The sequence below is a fragment of the Notothenia rossii genome (assembly GCF_949606895.1).
Source record: "Notothenia rossii genome assembly, chromosome: 11".
Lineage (NCBI taxonomy): Eukaryota > Metazoa > Chordata > Actinopteri > Perciformes > Nototheniidae > Notothenia > Notothenia rossii.
The window spans coordinates 20,784,366-20,803,787 of NC_136910.1; the positions used below are offsets into that span (position 1 = coordinate 20,784,366).

A 19,422-nucleotide genomic window follows, 5' to 3' on the forward strand; every position below is an offset into this window, starting at 1 on the left:
GATTGATTTGTAGAGAACATTTGAGTTATATCTCTAGTTGTAAAAGTGGTCTATAAATAAAGCGTATTATTATTATGTTTATTCTTATTTATAGAAGCATTTTATTATTATCCAATAACATCCTGTGAGTAGAAATAGGCTACATGTATAGGTAATGTAGTATAACCATAACCTACATAATTACAAATGAATTACAAACAGTACTATGAATATATCAGTAATAAGATGCATAAAATATAGTCATACAATGTAAACACTAAATGTCAATGTATTTCATTACTGTCTTGACGTAGGGTACGTGGCACGCTTGGGTCACCTGACCACCGTATACAGTGACGTGATATCCAACTGAGCATGTAACCAGGAAGAGAGACTGCTACTGCAAATTTCATCATGCTAAGAGAAGTAAGTGACACATTTGTAATGTTCATCTATTAAATAAAATATATCATTCAGCTAATTTAGCCTCATATTGTAGGACCAATGACAGTTAATGAAATCGTAAACACGTAATATTCTCCAGCTGAGGGGAATATCTGTAGTGCTAAGTAGTTAGCTTGCACGCTAGCTGTTGTAGCTATTTACATTTCTACAGCTAACGTTATCTTGGCTTTACCTTTCCCAAATTACTAAACGATTACGTTAACTTGTAATAACATGTCTTGCTTGTTTACATATGTTCAAGGATAGTAGCTAATAGCCACTTAACTTTAGCAAGCAGCTTTACATTTTCCAATTTAGCTTACGTTAGCTAAAGTTAGCTACATGGTCCCGTCCTTATAATCACTAACAAACACTTACGACAACACTGGGAAACCGGACGTTGACTTGTGTGTTTATTAGCCATTTTTATTTTAGCAAGCGAATATCTTCGGTGTATGGATAAGCTTTGAGCAGTTGACTGTTCTTAATCAAAATACACTTATAAACTCTTACAATTATTTGCTAAGTATTTTATTTTACACATTTGTATTGTTATTTTTCTGGTTCTATTATATTCTCGACTTCAGCTTTGCCTGTGTTAATTTCACCCTGATGCGTTCATTGTATGCATCCCATTGTAAACACCTGTTCCTGATTATGATGTCTTGTAGTAACTTAAATGTAATGTTCTGGATTTAAATAAACATGCAGTTACCTCCGAAGTTCATATGAGCCATGAATAGTGTGTATGGAAACAAAGATGAAGCCTTAGTTGAAATATGTCTGTGTACTGAGTCTCTGTGGGTTTATCCTCTTCCTTATTGATCCCTCAGGATAATGATGAAGACGTGTCTCTGTTTGACGCAGAGGAAGATACAGGGAAAAGGTCAAAGAAGTCAAATATGAAGTAAGTTTACAGAGGACCGATTGCTATTACTGTATCTCAGTGCTTGCTTATCAATTAAACAAAATATGTGATAGTTGCAACTTCTCAAATTAAAGGATTATTTTCATATATATAGATAGCAGTAGTGGAAAACATGTTTGAGTAAAAATACTAATGTCATATTGTAAAAACACTTTCTGTACTTTGTTTGATTTATTTTGTTGCACCAAACATCAAGAATTTTTATTTTATTTACATAAATAAAATAAAAATTATGAACTTGCATCCCTGCCGTACTGCAACATTGCATTAAATGTGTTGAAAATCGTTTTTTTAGGCATCCACTGGCCTGCTTCTTCCACCTCTTCTTCAGAGTCAGCGCCGTCATCGTGTACCTGCTCTGTGAGATTTTCAGCAGCACATTCATCGCATGCATGGTCACAATAATCCTCCTGCTCTCATGTGACTTCTGGACAGTAAAGGTGTGTCTTGTCACTTTACACAATACGTTTTAGTAAATTTAGTAATCTTTAGTCGAGAACAGGAAATATTTTCATAATGCTGATGTTAATTTAAGACCACAAATATAATGTGTATTAACAGAACATCAGTGGGAGGTTGCTGGTGGGTCTGAGGTGGTGGAACCAGGTGGACGATGATGGACGCAGCCACTGGGTGTTTGAGTCTAGGAAGGTAAGATTTGTTGCTTTGTGATGTGTCTCAATATGACCAATTACATGTGCCATTGTGAGGGCATACGTGCATCCCAATACGAAATATGGCACTTATAATGGTCAGTAAGTTGTCACACTCAACAACCACCATCTTCACTACAGTACATAACGGAAGTTGCGGGACCAGCCGCAATTGTGTAGAAGTGTTTATTATTTAATATTTGAATACACATATTAATGTACTACTGATGAAAAGGAGCCATTGTTAATTTTATTGGGTTAATTGAACATTCTGTAAGGATTTGCTACCATTTACAATAATAGTTGCTAGCTAGCTAGCTAACAGCAGCAATGGTCACTTAAGCTGAGGTCACAGCAGTGGCTTGCGATTTGAAACAAACAACATGGCCGAAATTCAGACACTGCACAAGTGTTCACAGTGTACGATATGATGGCATACTAAGAAGAATATCTACATTGAAACACAGTGTTGGTGTTTAAGCAGTGGTGCTGTCCCAAACGTGGGACTTTAACCCCTCATGATACTGACCTCTTGTACTCTATGGAGTTGATATATGTACTTGTTTTCTTCTCAACAATCTTTAGAGTATTTGCAGATGTCCTAACTGTGAGAATATCCTGTTTTTCTTCAGGGGACCGTGAAGCAACAAGCGTCAGATTCTGAGTCCCGAATCTTCTGGATTGGTCTGATCGTTTGTCCCATTCTCTGGGTCATCTTTGCTTTCAGCACCCTCTTTTCCTTCAAACTTAAATGGGTGGTAAGTTTTCAACTTTAAAAGATAAATATATGTTTTGTATTATTCTTATCTCAACAAATTCCATAAAAAGCCCAATGTGCTCACAAAATTACACCACACCAAATTCCATTCTAAAATTGAACACTTTAAAGTTTATTTAAATATGTATCAGATGTTTTTCCCAAAACACTTCAGGACTAAAAGGACGTCACTTCCAGCAAGCTGAACTGAAACAATAAGGGCAAAACAGCATCCCATATCTGTTTTTGATCCAACCTCTGATGTTGCACAGCAAACAAAAGTTGGCATTTTAGAAGAGCATGTTTGTCACTGGTAGACTACCAACACGGCTATCTTGACTTCATTTGATAACTGACATCAGCAATTTAAATAACAGAAACTTAAATATCCTACTGTTAATACAGAGTAACCACAGACACTTGGCCATTTCATAAAAACACTGGAATGGATATTTGGGGATATTTTTGGCACTAAACAAATAGTTTTTGTTGCCTTGCGTGGGTTCCCTAGAGCCTGCCAGTCTGTAATTCCTTAAAATAAATTAAAAAAACAGCTTTTGTTGTGGACTATTTTTAGTGAGGAACCAATCCACATTTGGGTCTCTGCAAACTATTTGTGACAGCAGGGTGGTGTATGTGTGATTAAGTCACAATAAACTACAGTGTATTTCTATCATAATGAAGTCAACAGCATGGCACATTGATGTGTTTTTAACAGTTTTTCTGACAACAATGGCACAAAGGAAGCAGATATATCAGGCTTTGGTACACACAAAACGTGTTGGCAGATTCATGATGGTTGGTTTTGGTCTTAATGTGGGGATTTATTCATCATGAGAGAATTATCATTTTGGCTAGTGCTGTCAAATCAAACTGTGACTGTCCTCTTCCACACAGCCGGTGGTGATCATGGGAGTGGTGCTACAAGGAGCCAACCTCTATGGCTATGTGAAGTGTAAAGTGGGAGGCAAGACCAGCCTCAAGAATATGGCTACAAATTATTTTGGACGACAGTTTCTCAAACAGGTGACTTACATTTTGAGTAATATACTGTGAAGTCACATTATTTGTTGTTTTAAAAATTCTCACTCGTGTCATGTTTATCATACACAGGCGATGTCTAAAGAAGAGGAATCGTAGGGTGCCGCTCTGCGATTTTAACTTGTTTGCATTATTCTTAATGCTATGATATCAATTATTTTACCAAGTGGATCCGTGGGAAGACATCTTTTTTGCTATATGAACTGATACAAATTGTGTTTCTTTTCTTACTAATGTACTGTGTGACTCAACCAGTCCCCATATGGAGTTTTCTTTGTTTTCCACAGAGGTGTGGCAGTTGCTTCAAATTACTGGAGACCAGCAATAAACCCTCGCTGACTTTAACTGATACTTAAGCGTAAGTGCATGAGTAAAAAAAAAAAAAAAAGGGCATAATGGCTTGAAATGTTAAGCTGACTAGTTTGATGTGTCATGTAGTCTCTCAGCTCACTGATGTATCTTATTTAGTTTGTTTTAATGATTTGTTTTCTTCATTTTTATCTTTATAACACTAATAATGTGGTTTCTGGGAGGTATTGTACAAACATTTTTGTTTGTATAACAGGCGAGTTTGTAAAGTAACAGTGTTAAGTATTTCAGGAGTTTGTAAATATGTATTTAAAGAAACTATGTGGAACACCTTCTTATGTGCAAATACATTTGTAAAAAATTTCCGGACAGCGTGGTTGTTTTTATTTCTGATAAAAGTTGTCATTCACTGCTCAACTTGTGAAAAGGAATGATTTTAAAAGTCAGGGAATTTAACTATGTAAACTCAAAGTGAAATAAGACCATATGAAGAAAAAACGACATGAATTAATACAAACAAGGGCCGAGATTTTGTTGCATTTCATTTTTGATTAACTCCAGCATTTTCTTTTATTACAAACACAATTTTCTAAAAGACTGGTTTCGATTCCCAATGCCACTTTAAAATCACTAAATCCTTGTCTTCAATCAAGATAACCATGTGTGACTATCTATCACTTTATTCAGATTGAGGAAAAAGCTTAGGGTAAACATTTTGAAAATAAAAATAAAGTAAACTGAGATAATCAGTATTTACCATTGGAAAACAGTGGATCATTGTGGAAAACAGTGGATCATTACAGCGACTACCAGAGGTTTGTTTATGTCATTGAAGGAAATTGCTTTATGTTGTCCTTGCTAACCGATAGAGTTTGGATAAAAGACCTGGCAGATACCTCACAAATACTATGCAGATTAATGTATCAATTATTAACTACATTATTGTATCAACCAAAACTGAAATAGCGCTAGTTTGGTTCCAAACACTCCCAGGATGAGACGGACACGGAAGAGAAGCTTGAGTGTACTTGTAGACCGGAACTAAGATGTTATTTTCAAAATAAAGACGATTCACATTTCATCTAGTAAACAGTCAAATATGCATTTTATTGAGCGGTACATTTGCAAACATGATTAACACACAAAAGTAAAATTGACTTAAATTAATGAACTTAGTAACCACATATCTTTGTTTGGACGACTAATTTAAAACTATATTTTAGTGTCACGTTTGTTGAAAATTCTTTAATAGTGGGTTATAAATATAACTTACATTTAGGGTTATTATCAATTTATTTGTTTAGTATGGTAAGTAATTTCCATTTGAAACAAAGTCTTGACACATTTCAATAACAGTGTCTTTTACTTTGAAACTCAAACCGGAAAACTCTTGTAATCGTAAAACTGTCTGATTTTGTTGCTGTTAGCTAGCCACAACAGTACGTTTTGCTCGTCATTGTTGTCATTTTAAAGACTTTAATCGAGCTTTTAATCTTTATAAATACACTGTTGGCCGTCCTGTGATGGGCATTACCTCCAGGATGATTCCTACCGAGGATGCGTCCGCCAGGAAGCGGGAAATAGAGGAGAAACTGAAGCAGGTCAGTTATGGCTGGAGAGGAAGGAAGCATCACTGACGAGCCTTTTAGTGGAATATTTATTTAACCTGCTGTATGAATTGTAATTATTAGTACATATAACATGCTAACTCCCACTGACAGCGTGAGAATGTGAAGTTAATGTTTTTCTGTGTGATGTTACAGGAGCAAGAGACGCTGTCATTCATCCGAGAAAACCTGGAGAAGAGTGATCAGCTGACCAAGGGCATGGTATACACACACACACACACACACACACACACACACACACACACACACACACACACACACACACACACACACACACACACACACACACACTAAGATGTACCTTATACCAGTAAACACCTACATTCAATCGTACATAAGGAACTGTTACCAAGTCCCACAAACTAACAATTTTTTTATTCTCCTCCTAATTAACGTACCCTTTTCATTGTAAATGTTTTCTATTTGTCCTTTATTTTGACTTAACTTAGATTGATTTCTGCACAAGGAAAAAAAAGATATTATAGTTTCCATGTCCAGTCGTAAAAGGTCTACATATAGTGTTTTAAAAAGTAAAACATTCAAGAGATCCAAGGCTTTATATTCATATGCACAATAGACACAACACAAATAATACAATGAAAATGTAGAAATAAGAAAACATTGCCAACCAATGATAAGATATAACAGATTACAAAAATGAAAGTAAGAAGCAAGGCTCATGATCTCCAACTGGGTTTTAACCAGTCTTTATAGTCTGTTTTCCAGGTTTGACAAGTCTAAGCACAACCATTTTAATCTAGCTAGTGCTTCGATTTAAAAAACCCTCCTGCTCTTCAGATCTCAGCTTCAAACACCAAAAACAAAAAAGAAGAGATGGGATGTTATGGTCTTTGTTCTTGTTTCTTGTCGGCAGATAAATACTTATTATGATTTTGTTTCTCCAGGTCTCCATCCTGTCGTCGTTCGAGAGCCGTCTGATGCAGCTGGAGAACTCCATCATCCCGGTGCACAAGCAGACAGAGAACCTGCAGCGCCTGCAGGAGAACGTGGACAAGACTCTGTCCTGCATGGACCACGTCATCAGCTACTACCACGTGGCCAAAGACACAGACAGGATCATCAGAGAGGGGTGAGACTGAGGGGATCGTGGGTTGTTCTGCCTGATCGGCACAACAACAACTTCCATTTCTAGGCAGAGTTGATGGATTTTGAGCAGATGTAGAAAACTGATGTATCCTTAATCCTTTTGTTTCAGTCCGACAGGCAGACTGGATGAGTACCTTGCTTGTATTGCAAAGATTCAGAAAGCTGTGGAATATTTCCAGGATAACAACCCTGACAGCCCCGAACTCAACACAGTGGTACAGTATTCAGCTTTATTTGAATATTTATGTGAATTTTGGTAAACGATTATTGCTGAGATTTAGATATAAGTTAACTTTTGTATACGTATTTAAAACAAACCAGATAGTGACACTATCTTTCTCCTTACATCTAGCCTTTAAGCTAAGTGGCTTGGGCTTCACATTTAACATACAAATATGACATAAGGATGGTGTCAATCTTCATTTCTATCTATTTGCAAGACAGATAATAAGCGTCATTCCAAAATGGAAAAGTATTTCTTCATATTTGACACAGGTTTTTTTTTCCTTCTTGGTGGCTTTAAAACTAATGAATTGCATCCTATTCCTCACATTGTATTCCTTTGTAGCAGTGATCTTTGATTATTGTCTCTTCAATTATTAATGCCATGATTTGCCTCGTAAATATATCTCTAAAATATTTTACTACCAAAAGTCTAGGAGGTGCTGGGTGCAGAAAAATCTGTGTGAGAAAAAAAATCATGCCGTTTGTTGTTTAAATGTAAAACTGACCTTAATTACATTGAAATAACCAGCCAGATATACATATCACAAGCAGTGTAGGTTTATACATTTTTTATGTGTAAGAGAACAAAAGTCAAATTCCCAGGAAATTGACCAATGTTTCCTTTGTGCAGAAAGCTCGCTTTGAGAAGGGCAAAGAGCTGCTGGAGGCGGAGTTCCGCAGCCTCCTGACCCGCTACAGTAAACCCGTTCCCCCCATCCTCATCCTGGACGCCATCAGTGTGGACGAGGAGCTGGAGGTCCAGGAGGATGTGGTGCTGGAACATCTGCCAGAAGCTGTGCTCCAAGACATCATCTGCATCGCCGGCTGGCTGGTGGAGTACGGACGCAACCAGGGTGGGTTTCCTGCTGGGCTCTGCATACTGTTCCTACTCTAGCTTTCCTTCCTTTTGTCTTTTAGTTTTCCTGTATTCCATGTCTCACACAGAGAGAGATATTGTGTTCAGGTGGGAAAACCAAAAAACATCTCTCCGGAAATTACGCTGTGTACTAGCTAGGGATGGGTACCGAGAACCGGTACTAATTCAATACCGGTAGCTGATTGGACGGTATCAGTATACCGTTAAGCCGCTGGACAAACGGTGCTGCTATCGGTATATCTGTTACGTCTACTTCCTTAGTTTAACTTTAAACCATTCTGGTTGGTTGGGAACCCTCATCCCGTGTGATGTATCCGGTTTGAGACCCCTCTGATTGGCCACTGTAAATGCCACTCCTCATCTCTCTCAACAGCGCTCTTATTATTGTTGAGAGACTCCCGCAGGCATGGCGGACAGAGCGAAGCGATCCAAGGTCTGGTTGCACTTTAAAAAAATGTAGTGGCGATAGTGCATGGTGCAATCTATGTACTCAATTAGTTGCTTGTAAAGGGGGTAACACAAGCAACTTAATGAAGCATTTGCAACCAAGACATTCATTGAATCGAAAACGGTGCTAGCGATACTGCTAGTGCTAATAGTGCTAATAGTGCTAGCGGGCTTCAGCCTCGCCGTGTGTAAATGTGACCTGAGCGAAAGCTCGCAGGCAGGTTAGCTGCTGCGCACGGGTAATATGTTTTGTTTACCTGGGTGCAGTCTTGCAGGCACATCGCCTTGTCTTTTTTTAGTTTATTAACACCAAATTATTGAAAAGTATCGATAAGAGTATAGAAAAATACCGATACCTATAAGCAGTACCGGTACCGGTATCGATAAAATCCTAACAATACCGATCCCTAGTACTAGCCTTAAGGCGCTTTCACACCGGAGTACTTTTCCCAGCAACAGTTCCGATAGTTGCTGGGATTTTGCGTTCACACCAAAAAGATCTGGAACTAGAACTTTTTTTCGGGAACCTTTTCACCCCTTTTCAGTCCCGGCTAGAGAGCAGGGACTTTCCTGGGGAGAAAAAGGTTCCAATTTCTGATTGGCTGGGCGAATTGCAAACCACGCCCCGTAAAACTCCTAAAAGTTTCGCGAAGATGCCATTTTATTTGCTTGCATTAGCATTATTAGCATTAGCCCAGCGCACCAACGGAGAGAGACTTACTTATGGCAACACAAAAGAAAACATGGGAGTGGTGGAGTGATGAGGAGGTGTCGGCGCTTCTGGCCATTTACTCGGAAGACTTCTACTGAAGCCAGTCCCCAACTCTGGGGACTTCCGGCCGGGGACTTCGGGTGGCAGTATACGCCGTGAAGTTGTTTGCGGCCAGGGCTCTCGACTAACTTTTTTCACCATCCTCCCGGAACCGTCCCGAAATACAATCTAAGCCGTCCCGAAATTAATTTGGACCGTCCCGAATTTAAAATATTAGTTTTTCTACATTATCATTAGTTAAAATCATTCAAAGTGACCTTTAACATAAATAAAACATCATACAAATCTAGATGATGATTCATCAACCTTTTTATTTAAAGAAATCAGTCAAACATAGAAACAAAGGCCAAATATATAAAAAAAAAACACACAAACGAGAAAGTCACCCTAATTGAATCCAATCAAGTCCCATCCAACTAACAAAAATATCCAACACACTGTCCTGACAGAACCCAGAGTAACCAATAACCAGGATGACAGTCTGTAACACAGTCAGGAGACCTTTACAAACTGCCCCGCCCCCTCGCACACAGACGCCTGGATTGGAAAGATCGAATATACATCATAGACGCATTTTGTAGTCTTATTGCATATTAGAAATGGAGTTGGCGAAACTAAAACTGTGATTTAATGTTTATGTAGCAATAATACACAATACGTATCTTTTTTAAATGTCTCCACTACCATAACGTCGGAGCTTAACAGTACCACGTTCTTTAATAATTCCGGCCCGGGGGCCGTTTGATACAGGGGCTCGGTACCCATCCCTACATGGGGAGAGGCGCAGCATATTGCTTATGACTGAATGCGGTGGAGAGTTCTCATTATTCGCGGGCCAGGAATTTGCGGGCAGCTGTGCCGCTGGCTGTCGGTATACGTACTCTGTGTGTATGTGTGTGTGTGTTTATTTCGCGGGTTGCTAAATGTTTTGTGTGTGTTTATGTTGACAAGTAGGTTTAATAACTGTGTACTACACAAAACGTGCAGTCAGTTTCATTTTCATCGGCTTCCGTAGTAGAGTTAGCAGGCTATTTTTATTTTAACTCTCGTCCCAAATTCGTCCCAACATTTTTTTTTATCCTCCCCAACCCTATTTTTTCGACGACGGGACGCCCTTAAGCTCGAGCCCTGTTTGCGGCCTGCCAGTAAACCCAAAGCAGAAGAAGAAGAAGTGACGTCAGCGGCTTCATTTGCGTAATCCTCCCTCAGGGACTTACTCCGTTGTTAACGCGATCTAACTAGATAGTTCCGGGACTAAAAGGCGCTTTCACACCGGAGTACTTTTCCCAGGAATAGTTCCGATAGTTCCTTGGATTTTGCGTTCACACCAAAATATCTGGAACTAGATCTTTTTTTCACCCCTTTTCAGTCCCTGCTAGAGAGGTGATACTTTCCTTGGGAGGAAAAGGTTCCAATTTCTGATTGGCTGGGCGAATTGCAAACCACGCCCTGTAAAACTCCGAAAATGTTTGTGAAGCCGCCATTTTATTTGCTCGCATTAGCATTATTAGCATTAGCCCAGCGCACCAACGGAGAGAGACTAACTTATGGCTACACAAAATAAAACATGGGAATGGTGGAGTGATGAGGAGGTGTCGACACTTCTGCCGATTTACCCGGGACTTCGGGTGGCGATTTAATGCCATTCGATGTCCCGGAGTCCCCCAGTATACGCCGTGAAGTTGTTTGCGGCCTGCTGCATAGTTTCCCAGGAATAGTTCCTGGAACTAAGTTCCGGGAACTATTCCTGGGAAAAGTACTTGGTGTGAAAGCGACACACAAAACCAATAGCCGCTTTCACACCGCAGGACTTGCCGTACTTTAGTGCCGGCACTAAAGTACCACGCCACTGAACCCGCCAGGGAGCTAGTGCCAATCGCATTCACACCGCAGTACTTTCCCTGAGGCAAGATTACGCTGACGTCACTTCGTCTTCTTCTTCTCTGGGTTTACTGGCAGGCCGCAAAACCACTTCACGGCGAGTACAAAAAAAAACGAGAGAAGAAGAACTACACGGGGGAGGGGGTATAAAGCCCACCCGCTGTACATGATATATATATATATATATATATATATATATATATATATATATATATATATATATATATATAATAGGTAGGCTCAGCAGACAGACCGTAGTGCAAAGATAAAGTGTCACATGATTATCTACTAAATAGTGAATTCAGCATCAACTTCACCAAGATGAAGTTCATATCTTCCCAAGATACGTGTTACTTTATGTCCCTACTAGAATCCGAGCTCAAATGACTCAAACCAACAAAATGTCCAAGCAAAGAATCATGTGCACCATGAGGCTGGGTTATAAGGGTAATTTACAAATAAAATACCCCATCATAACAATGGACTTTATCTTTATGTATTTATTATATATTACCCCCTCAGGCTGATTTTGGAAAAGGACATTAACCGTTGTTTGGTGTTTTTCCCTTATTTAACTAAAACAAATGACATGATAAATTACTTGTGTTTATGTGTGTAAGACTTGTGTTTCTGCCCCTGCCATTGCTGCACAAGGTTGCAACATTGTAGATAAATTCAACCACCGACACCTGTCTGCTCTCACATTCTTCTATTCTGCAAATTTGGGGTGGGACAAAAAAAAATAAAGCTTCGCCAGTTTGTTTGTTTTATTGCACAGTCAAGACATAACAATAACGGCATCACGCCGCTCAAGTAGCTTTTGCGAACATCGCTCAAAACATTTGGAGTTGGGAACTGCTTTCTGTAGAAGCTGCTGCATCCCGTCCTCAGAGTAAATTGCCAGAAGCGCCAACACTTCCTCATCATTCCACCGCTCCGGTGTTGTAGTACGTGTGGTCATAACTGCTTTAAAGTACAAAAAAACTACTCGCTCAGGTGTGGATGTGGTTTTGTAGCGAGGAAAAAAAAGGCTGCCTAACAAAAAAAAATCTGAATCTAACGGGAATAATAGAAATAGAATAGAAATTGGCACTCTTTTATCACCAGGTTCTTACCACCTCTCTTATTAGGAAAATGGCCAAAAGAGTTCCCGGCACTGAGTAGTCCCGGCGGTGTGAACGGGACATTATTGGTACTAACGGAACTAAAGAACCAAAGTACCAGGGAAAGTCCTGCGGTGTGAATGCGGCTAATGTCAAATAACTTGTTTTCTCACAATGCCTGTGCTTAGCCAAAAAGTCCTACTTGAACACGCCGCAAAGACTACAGCCAACGTAAGTTCTGCACGTGTATTATGGGAAATACCGTTTTGGCAACCATTTTCACACCACTTTAACTCACTTCTTAGCCTTTTTTCAGATGGCCCTGGCTTTGTGAAAATATCCGTGTTTTAGAATGATCAGACGAGATGAAGACGAACAATTTAAATAGACTCCATGTGTGCCCTATTGAATTTCAATGTTTACATTACATAGCATTTAGCTGACGCTTTTATCCAAAGCAACTTACAATAAGGGCAATAAAGATCAAACTAAGGACAACAATCCCCAAGGGAATTAATAAAGGTCCACCTTATCTTATCTTAACAAGCTGAACAGATAATCAGTTGTTTGTTGTGAAAAGTGTTGTGGAGCACATTGCAAAAAAACACACGTCAACAGACGCTCATCGACGTCTCCAACTTTATGGCCGTTTAAAGATAAAGCTTCATATTTGAAAGGAAAACCTAATTTTTGTATCCATGTATTTTGTCAAAGTAACTAATAGAGACAACTATTTTTGAAATTGAACCAGAGAGCGAGGCAGCTGCTGGCGCTATTTGCAAAGCAATTCAGTTTTATTAATTTTTTAGGTTGAATTCCCTAATGTTGTCAGACATTAATAATAGTAACAACAGACAAAAACAAGCACTTTTAGTGGACCGACATTTCGCAGTTAGCTTTTTGGGTTAATATTTCAGCCCATTAATGGCTGCAGAGCTCTCTTGACCAATGTCAAAAAATGTTGTCTCCATGACTCACTTAGACACATAAATGAGACATCATCATTGGTCCTGTATTGAGGGAGAGCACTGCCTCGAGCAGGCACTTAACAGGCCGCATTGTAATCCTTATAGGCACTTCAGTTTTATTTATATCTTGGGTTATTTCCATTATGTTGTCCAACACTTATAATAAGGATCTTAGCCTCTGTGGCAAAACAAGCATTTCGAGTAGACGTACATTGACGGTGCTTAATTGCTGCCTGCCATTGTAGCCCTTTAAGATGCTCCAGCGCCATCAGTTAATACTCGACTAATTATAACAATTGGTTTTCCCCATCACTTTAAAAGAATATTAGGGTCTAGGTCAGGGGTCGGCAACCCGCGGCTCTCGAGCCGCATGCGGCTCTTTAAGCCCTCTACTCTGGCTCCCTTGAGCTTAGACAAAAATAAGAAGGAAATAAAATACAATTATTTGTAGGACTATTTATATTTTGTTGCACGGTTGAAAATGTTTCGTATCTTGTATTTTGAGGTGATACTGTGACACGTAAAAAAACCCCGGTTTTAATTAGGTCAACTAAAATATGCGTCACATCCTGCTACGGTCCCGCACCAGCGCATTTTCTTGCAGGTGAATAACCTGACCCCCGGCTCGATGAGCAAACTATGGATAAATCAAAGAAAAGAAAAGTACCGGAGGAACACAGGATTTAATTCTGCGTGGACAGAGTTATATGCTTTCACAGCAAACGATGCTGGCTTACCGGTATGTTTGATATGTAGAGAGAAGTTGTCAAAGGTGCTGCAGCCTTTACGTATTGGAGGAAAAACACGGAAGAGGAAGACAGCCGACGATCTTCAGTCATAATTCAATCAGTAAGCTCTTTTTAGGGTGCAGCTATATTTTATTTATTTCAAAGTGGGCCCATTTTAATTATATTCATTTTCTTCAAATGTGCAGAGGACTCCCCAAGTGCTGTGTTGATTTATTTTAAAGTAGGCCTGTGTATTTTTAAAAATTCTCCTTGTAAGAGTTATTTGTTTCTTATTAGAGGTTCTTAACAGTTTTCTATAATGTAATATAATAAATGCCAAAAAACTGTAGTTTTTGTCTATGACGTAACAATATATACAACTTTATAAGCTATCAAGCTATGAAATATGTTTTGCGGCTCCAGACAAAAGAAATTGGTGGAAAAGCGGGCAAAATTGCTCTTTTGGTCAAAAAGGTTGCAGACCCCTGGTCTAGGTTGAAAAAGGCCATCCTGAAGCAGTGCTCCAATAAATCATCATTGGTCCACAATGGAGCGAGAGTGCCGTAACCCATGAGGCTTTAGCGATCTTGCTCAAGTCAGACTGATTTAAAAATGTTTGAAAAGTACTGATGTTTATTGACATAATCATTGGTCCAGCAATGAGCAAGACTTCCACGGACTGTACAGAAACTGCAGCGCTATTGCTCAATACTGGACCAATATCAAAAGTCTTCTTTTTCTGATCAGTCATTCGGAAATGATGTCCAGTTTTTTGTCAAAAATGACTAAAGTTACCCCATGCACCTCGACCTTACTCTTAAACTCTTCTTCTCTTTCTTGCAGATTTCATGAACGTCTACTTCCAGATCAGGTCCAACCAGCTGGATCGCTCCATCAAAGGCCTGAAGGATCACTTCCGCAAGAACAGCGCCAACTCTGGGATCCTCTACTCGCCCGCCGTCCAAACCAAACGCAAGGACACGCCCACCAAAAAGGCCCCCAAGAGACCAGGTCAGCAGCAGACGACACCCTGCACACTGCACTCCTCTCAACACTCTGATTTACAAGCCTCTCCTTACAAGATTAGTCGAACAAACAAGCATGATTCTGCATAATGTTGATTATTTCATTATAGCCGCACCGTCACTCCATTGTTTGATCAGATCACCATCCAGCCACATTATTCCGTTTCAAGCATCCTCCACCATCTTTTCCTTGTGATTTTACAGTCATCTCCAACTAATCCTTCATCCTTTTCCTCTTTTATAATCCCTATGTTTTGATGACAGTCTACATCCCAGGTAAACAGAAAGCTTTAGTGTGCCTCCTGCTTGCTTCTGTCTATCCAATGTGAAACTTCAAGGCAAATAAAAGGCAGCATGAGTTTGTTTAGCTGTGAGAAGCAGGATGTTAGAAGTGTATTAGTTCTCTGGAGACATGTAGTATGTTGTTGGTTGTCCTCTAGTTTCCTTGTTGTTAATGAACTGCTGGAAACTTCCACAGCGGTATGGGATTGACAAAGTGGAATTTATTAAACATAATGACTTTCAACCAGCTTTGAAATAGATTTGACTGGCAGCTCTGTGACAGAAACGTGCTCCCTCATGCTAAAAATAAGTAAATGTATCTCCCATGCTGTCGTGACTGTATGTCTATATTATATCACACATACGTGGGGTGTGTTTTTGTATGTGGAAGGGAGAAGAAAAGAGCCAAATATTCAAGAGTTAAGCTTCTACTTTGAAAAAGACAGTCAAACCTATACCAATTACAAAAAATAAATGTAATACATTAATAATAAAGAACATTATTTACAAAGACAAATTAAAATTGAAATAGCAGACCACCTCAGTGTCACTGATAATATTATGAGTATACAATTGAAGTCCTTTAAGAATCCAAATCAGAATACTATATATATATATATATGCTGGCAGGAAATAGGGTTATGTGACAGTTGCTCCACTTTAGAATAGAACAAAATAAATCAATAAAGATATTTTTAAATAATATTTTTTTAAACATGAGCAGTTAAAATATAATATAAAACAAAATAGCATAAAAAAATGTGAAATAAAAAATAGAATACAAATATTTATGTAAACATAAGGAGTTAGGGTAAGTAACAATTCAAAAAGCATAAAGATGTACAAATATGTATATTACAATATATACTTTTGGTGGTTTATTACTATTATTAATAAATATATTATTGCTAAATTTAAAAGAATTTGAGTTGCCGATGGTTCGGTAAGAACAATGTTAGTCTTTTGACTCGTAGTGCCTGAAATAAAGTGTCATATACAAGCGTGTTCCCAATAAATGATATATATTTAAAAGAATGAAAACACTGGTATGCTCATAGGCATACACAAAACATCTCATCCGCCTCTGCGAAATTAGAGCTTGCAGAGTTTTCAGTGTGTGTGTGAATGAAGTGTGCAGAGTGTGTGTGCTGTGACAGAACTGGGTGTAGTGTTGATCAGAGATAACAATTATACAGCTGAACCTCAGGCCCAATTCCGTCTGCACTGAAATAATGAAACAGCCTTTTTTATTTATTAAATTCAATTTATTCTTTTGTTGAAAGTTCAGATTTGAATGAGCTCCACCAACAGCTTGGACATGCTATTGTTTGTGCGGTGACATAACAGCGCCATTACAAGAAAAATGATATAGTCAGGAGAAATGTCCTGGTAGTGAAGCGTTTGGACATATTCTAACCCTCTTGAAAGCTTCACTTATCACTATTATTATTATAAATGGATTAATAATAATAATAATACATAATATTTATATAGCGCCTTTCACGAAACCCAAGGTCGCTTCACAAGTCGGGCAGGGGGGGGGAGTAGGGGAAAAGAGGCAGACAGGTCAGGGAGGGGGGGGGCAAGCAAGTAGCGGAAAAATAAAAATAAACCTATCAAACTAACTATATAGTGGGGAAAGCCTTGGTGAAAAGGTGCGTTTTGAGGGCTTTTTTGAAATGACTGTGATGTAAAATATGTCATTTACAGTGATGATACTCTATTAGCTCCTCTTGGTTCTACAGAACCTTTACTGCATGTTCCTGTTTCACAGCCAACTGTTTTTTATTTAAAAAAAGCTCTGATACAGCTAGTACCTACCTGCTGTTACCATCAAACTGCAGAAAGACACAGTTCACTTTTAACTTGCTGAGTAAAGTAAAGCATGTAGCTGATATGGAGACAGATTTCTTCTTAGGAGTAGATGGAGATTTGATTTCAATGGCATCGCAGCCAATAATTCTTTATCTGGTCACATAGTCAAATGTTAAAGCTATCATCCAGCTGCAGGTTGTATGTTTATGAGAATGGGAATGGTGTCCTAGTTGTATTCTATTCAACTGGATCGATAAAAAAAAGCATCCCTCGAACATAACCAACATATATATATATAGAACAAATTGTCAGACTGCATTCGGTCTTCATATATAACAATAAAACAAGATTTTAGCGTTTGTTAAACCCTGGGCAATTATTTTAATTGTTTCATGTCGGCATCTGTCAGATCCCATAAATACCTTTTTTAAAGATCCAAACCACTGGATCCATCTTTTTAAAATAACATCTAAGGTTTGCAAAGGAAAAATATGACTAGATAACAGTATAGTGTGCTGAAATGACACGTGGTGGAGACCAAACCGGAGCTAAAATTGGTTAGTATTGTTGGAGACTCCAATTACATGATAACATTGCTGTGTGTTTGCTGCATGTATACAGTGGGGCAAAAAAGTATTTAGTTAGCCACCAATTGTGCAAGTTCTCCCACTTAAAAAGATGAGGCCTGTAATTTTCATCCTAGGTATACCTCAACTATGAGACAAAATGAGAAAAAAAGATCCAGAAAATCACATTGTCTGATTTTTAAAGAATTGATTTGCAAATTATGGTGGAAAATAAGTATTTGGTCAATAACAAAAGTTAATCTCAATACTTTGTTATATACCCTTTGTTGCCAATGACAGAGGTCAAACGTTTTCTGTAAGTCTTCACAAGGTTTTCACACAATGTTGCTGGTATTTTGGCCCATTCCTCCATGCAGATCTCCTCTAGAGCAGTGATGTTTTGGGGCTGTCGCTGGGCAACACGACTTTCAACTCCTTCCAAAGATTTTCTATGGGGTTGAGATCTGGAGACTGGCTAGGCCACTCCAGGACCTTGAAATGCTTCTTACGAAGCCACTCCTTCGTTGCCCGGGCGGTGTGTTTGGGATCATTGTCATGCTGAAAGACCCAGCCACGTTTCATCTTCAATGCCCTTGCTGATGGAAGGAGGTTGTCACTCAAAATCTCACGATACATGGCCCCATTCATTCTTTCCTTTACACAGATCAGTCGTCCTGGTCCCTTTGCAGAAAAACAGCCCCAAAGCATGATGTTTCCACCCCCATGTTTCACAGTAGGTATGGTGTTCTTTGGATGCAACTCAGCATTCTTTCTCCTCCAAACAGTTTTTACCAAAAAGTTCTATTTTGGTTTCATCTGACCATATGACATTCTCCCAATCCTCTTCTGGATCATCTAAATGCTCTCTAGCAAACTTCAGACGGGCCTGGACATGTAGTGGCCTAAGCAGGGGGACACGTCTGGCACTGCAGGATTTGAGTCCCTGGCGGCGTAGTGTGTTACTGATGGTAGCCTTTGTTACTTTGGTCCCAGCTCTCTGCAGGTCTTTGACTAGGTCCCCCCGTGTGGTTCTGGGATTTTTGCTCACCGTTCTTGTGATCATTTTGACCCCACGGGGTGAGATCTTGCGTGGAGCCCCAGATCGAGGGAGATTATCAGTGGTCTTGTATGTCTTCCATTTTCTAATAATTAGTCCCACAGTTGATTTCTTCACACCAAGCTGCTTACCTATTGCAGATTCAGTCTTCCCTGCCTGGTGCAGGTCTACAATTTTGTTTCTGGTGTCCTTTGACAGCTCTTTGGTCTTGGCCATAGTGGAGTTTGGAGTGTGACTGTTTGAGGTTGTGGACAGGTGTCTTTTATACTGATAACAAGTTCAAACAGGTGCCATGATTAATACAGTTAACAAGTGGAGGACAGAGGAGGCTCTTAAAGAAGAAGTTACAGGTCTGTGAGAGACAGAAATCTTGTTTGTTTGTAGGTGACCAAATACTTATTTTCCACCATAATTTGCAAATAAATTCTTTAAAAATCAGACAATGGGATTTTCTGGATTGTTTTTTCTCATTTTTTCTCACATAGTTGAGGTATACCTAGGATGAAAATTAGAGGCCTCTCATCTTTTTAAGTGGGAGAACTTGCACAATTGGTGGCTGACTAAATATTTATTTTCCCCACTGTATGTGGACAACAGTTTGCTTAAACGCTAGCCATTACATCAGCGGAAATAAGCCAGTTTTCAGCTTTTTGCAAATTTCTTCTTCCCACAAAGCCAATCTTTTCAAATAAATGAATGCAGCTTTCAGTGTGCAACACGCTAACAATCTCACTAACCAAACTAATATATTGTTGTTTAATCCTGAGAATATTAATGTTCTGTAGATTGTGCCTGTCTAAACTAGAATGTGATGGTAATATTAATCCTGT

The 19,422-nt window shown here is 39.0% G+C and overlaps 2 protein-coding genes across 16 annotated transcripts in view; both read left to right on the plus strand.

The window, feature by feature from the left end:
* Positions 1-271: 271 nt before the first annotated feature.
* Positions 272-4,474, plus strand: tvp23b (trans-golgi network vesicle protein 23 homolog B). 2 transcript variants are annotated; one of them, XM_079657434.1, is made up of 7 exons: positions 272-405; positions 1,257-1,330; positions 1,647-1,791; positions 1,913-2,002; positions 2,637-2,762; positions 3,659-3,787; positions 3,875-4,474. In XM_079657434.1, the coding sequence occupies exons 1-7, from the start codon at positions 394-396 to the stop codon at positions 3,899-3,901; spliced, it is 603 nt and encodes a 200-aa protein (XP_079513560.1). In that variant the 5' UTR covers positions 272-393; the 3' UTR covers positions 3,902-4,474. The 2 variants fall into 2 exon arrangements, with proteins under 2 accessions (XP_079513560.1, XP_079513559.1); XM_079657433.1 differs by having other exon boundaries at positions 366-405; positions 1,248-1,330.
* Positions 4,475-5,478: 1,004 nt separating this feature from the next.
* The window catches only part of exoc7 (exocyst complex component 7), a 28,891-nt gene continuing 14,947 nt past the window's right edge, over positions 5,479-19,422 (plus strand). For 4 of the 14 annotated variants that reach the window (XM_079657424.1, XM_079657429.1, XM_079657431.1 and 1 more), the window contains exons 1-6: positions 5,480-5,712; positions 5,875-5,940; positions 6,645-6,829; positions 6,956-7,061; positions 7,703-7,925; positions 14,691-14,858. In XM_079657424.1, the coding sequence (XP_079513550.1) occupies positions 5,635-5,712; positions 5,875-5,940; positions 6,645-6,829; positions 6,956-7,061; positions 7,703-7,925; positions 14,691-14,858 (826 nt within the window). In that variant the 5' untranslated portion in view covers positions 5,480-5,634. Of the gene's footprint in view, positions 5,713-5,874; positions 5,941-6,644; positions 6,830-6,955; positions 7,062-7,702; positions 7,926-14,690; positions 14,859-15,136; positions 15,149-19,422 lie in introns of all 14 variants that reach the window. The other 10 variants (XM_079657423.1, XM_079657419.1, XM_079657426.1 and 7 more) reach the window with 5 other exon arrangements.

Bases quoted from the DNA above. Each gene is read 5' to 3' on its own strand.
- tvp23b (XM_079657433.1), top strand. The intron at 1,792-1,912 runs GTGTGTCTTGTC...GTGTATTAACAG, and splicing joins GTGACTTCTGGACAGTAAAG to AACATCAGTGGGAGGTTGCT. The intron at 3,788-3,874 runs GTGACTTACATT...TATCATACACAG, and splicing joins GACGACAGTTTCTCAAACAG to GCGATGTCTAAAGAAGAGGA.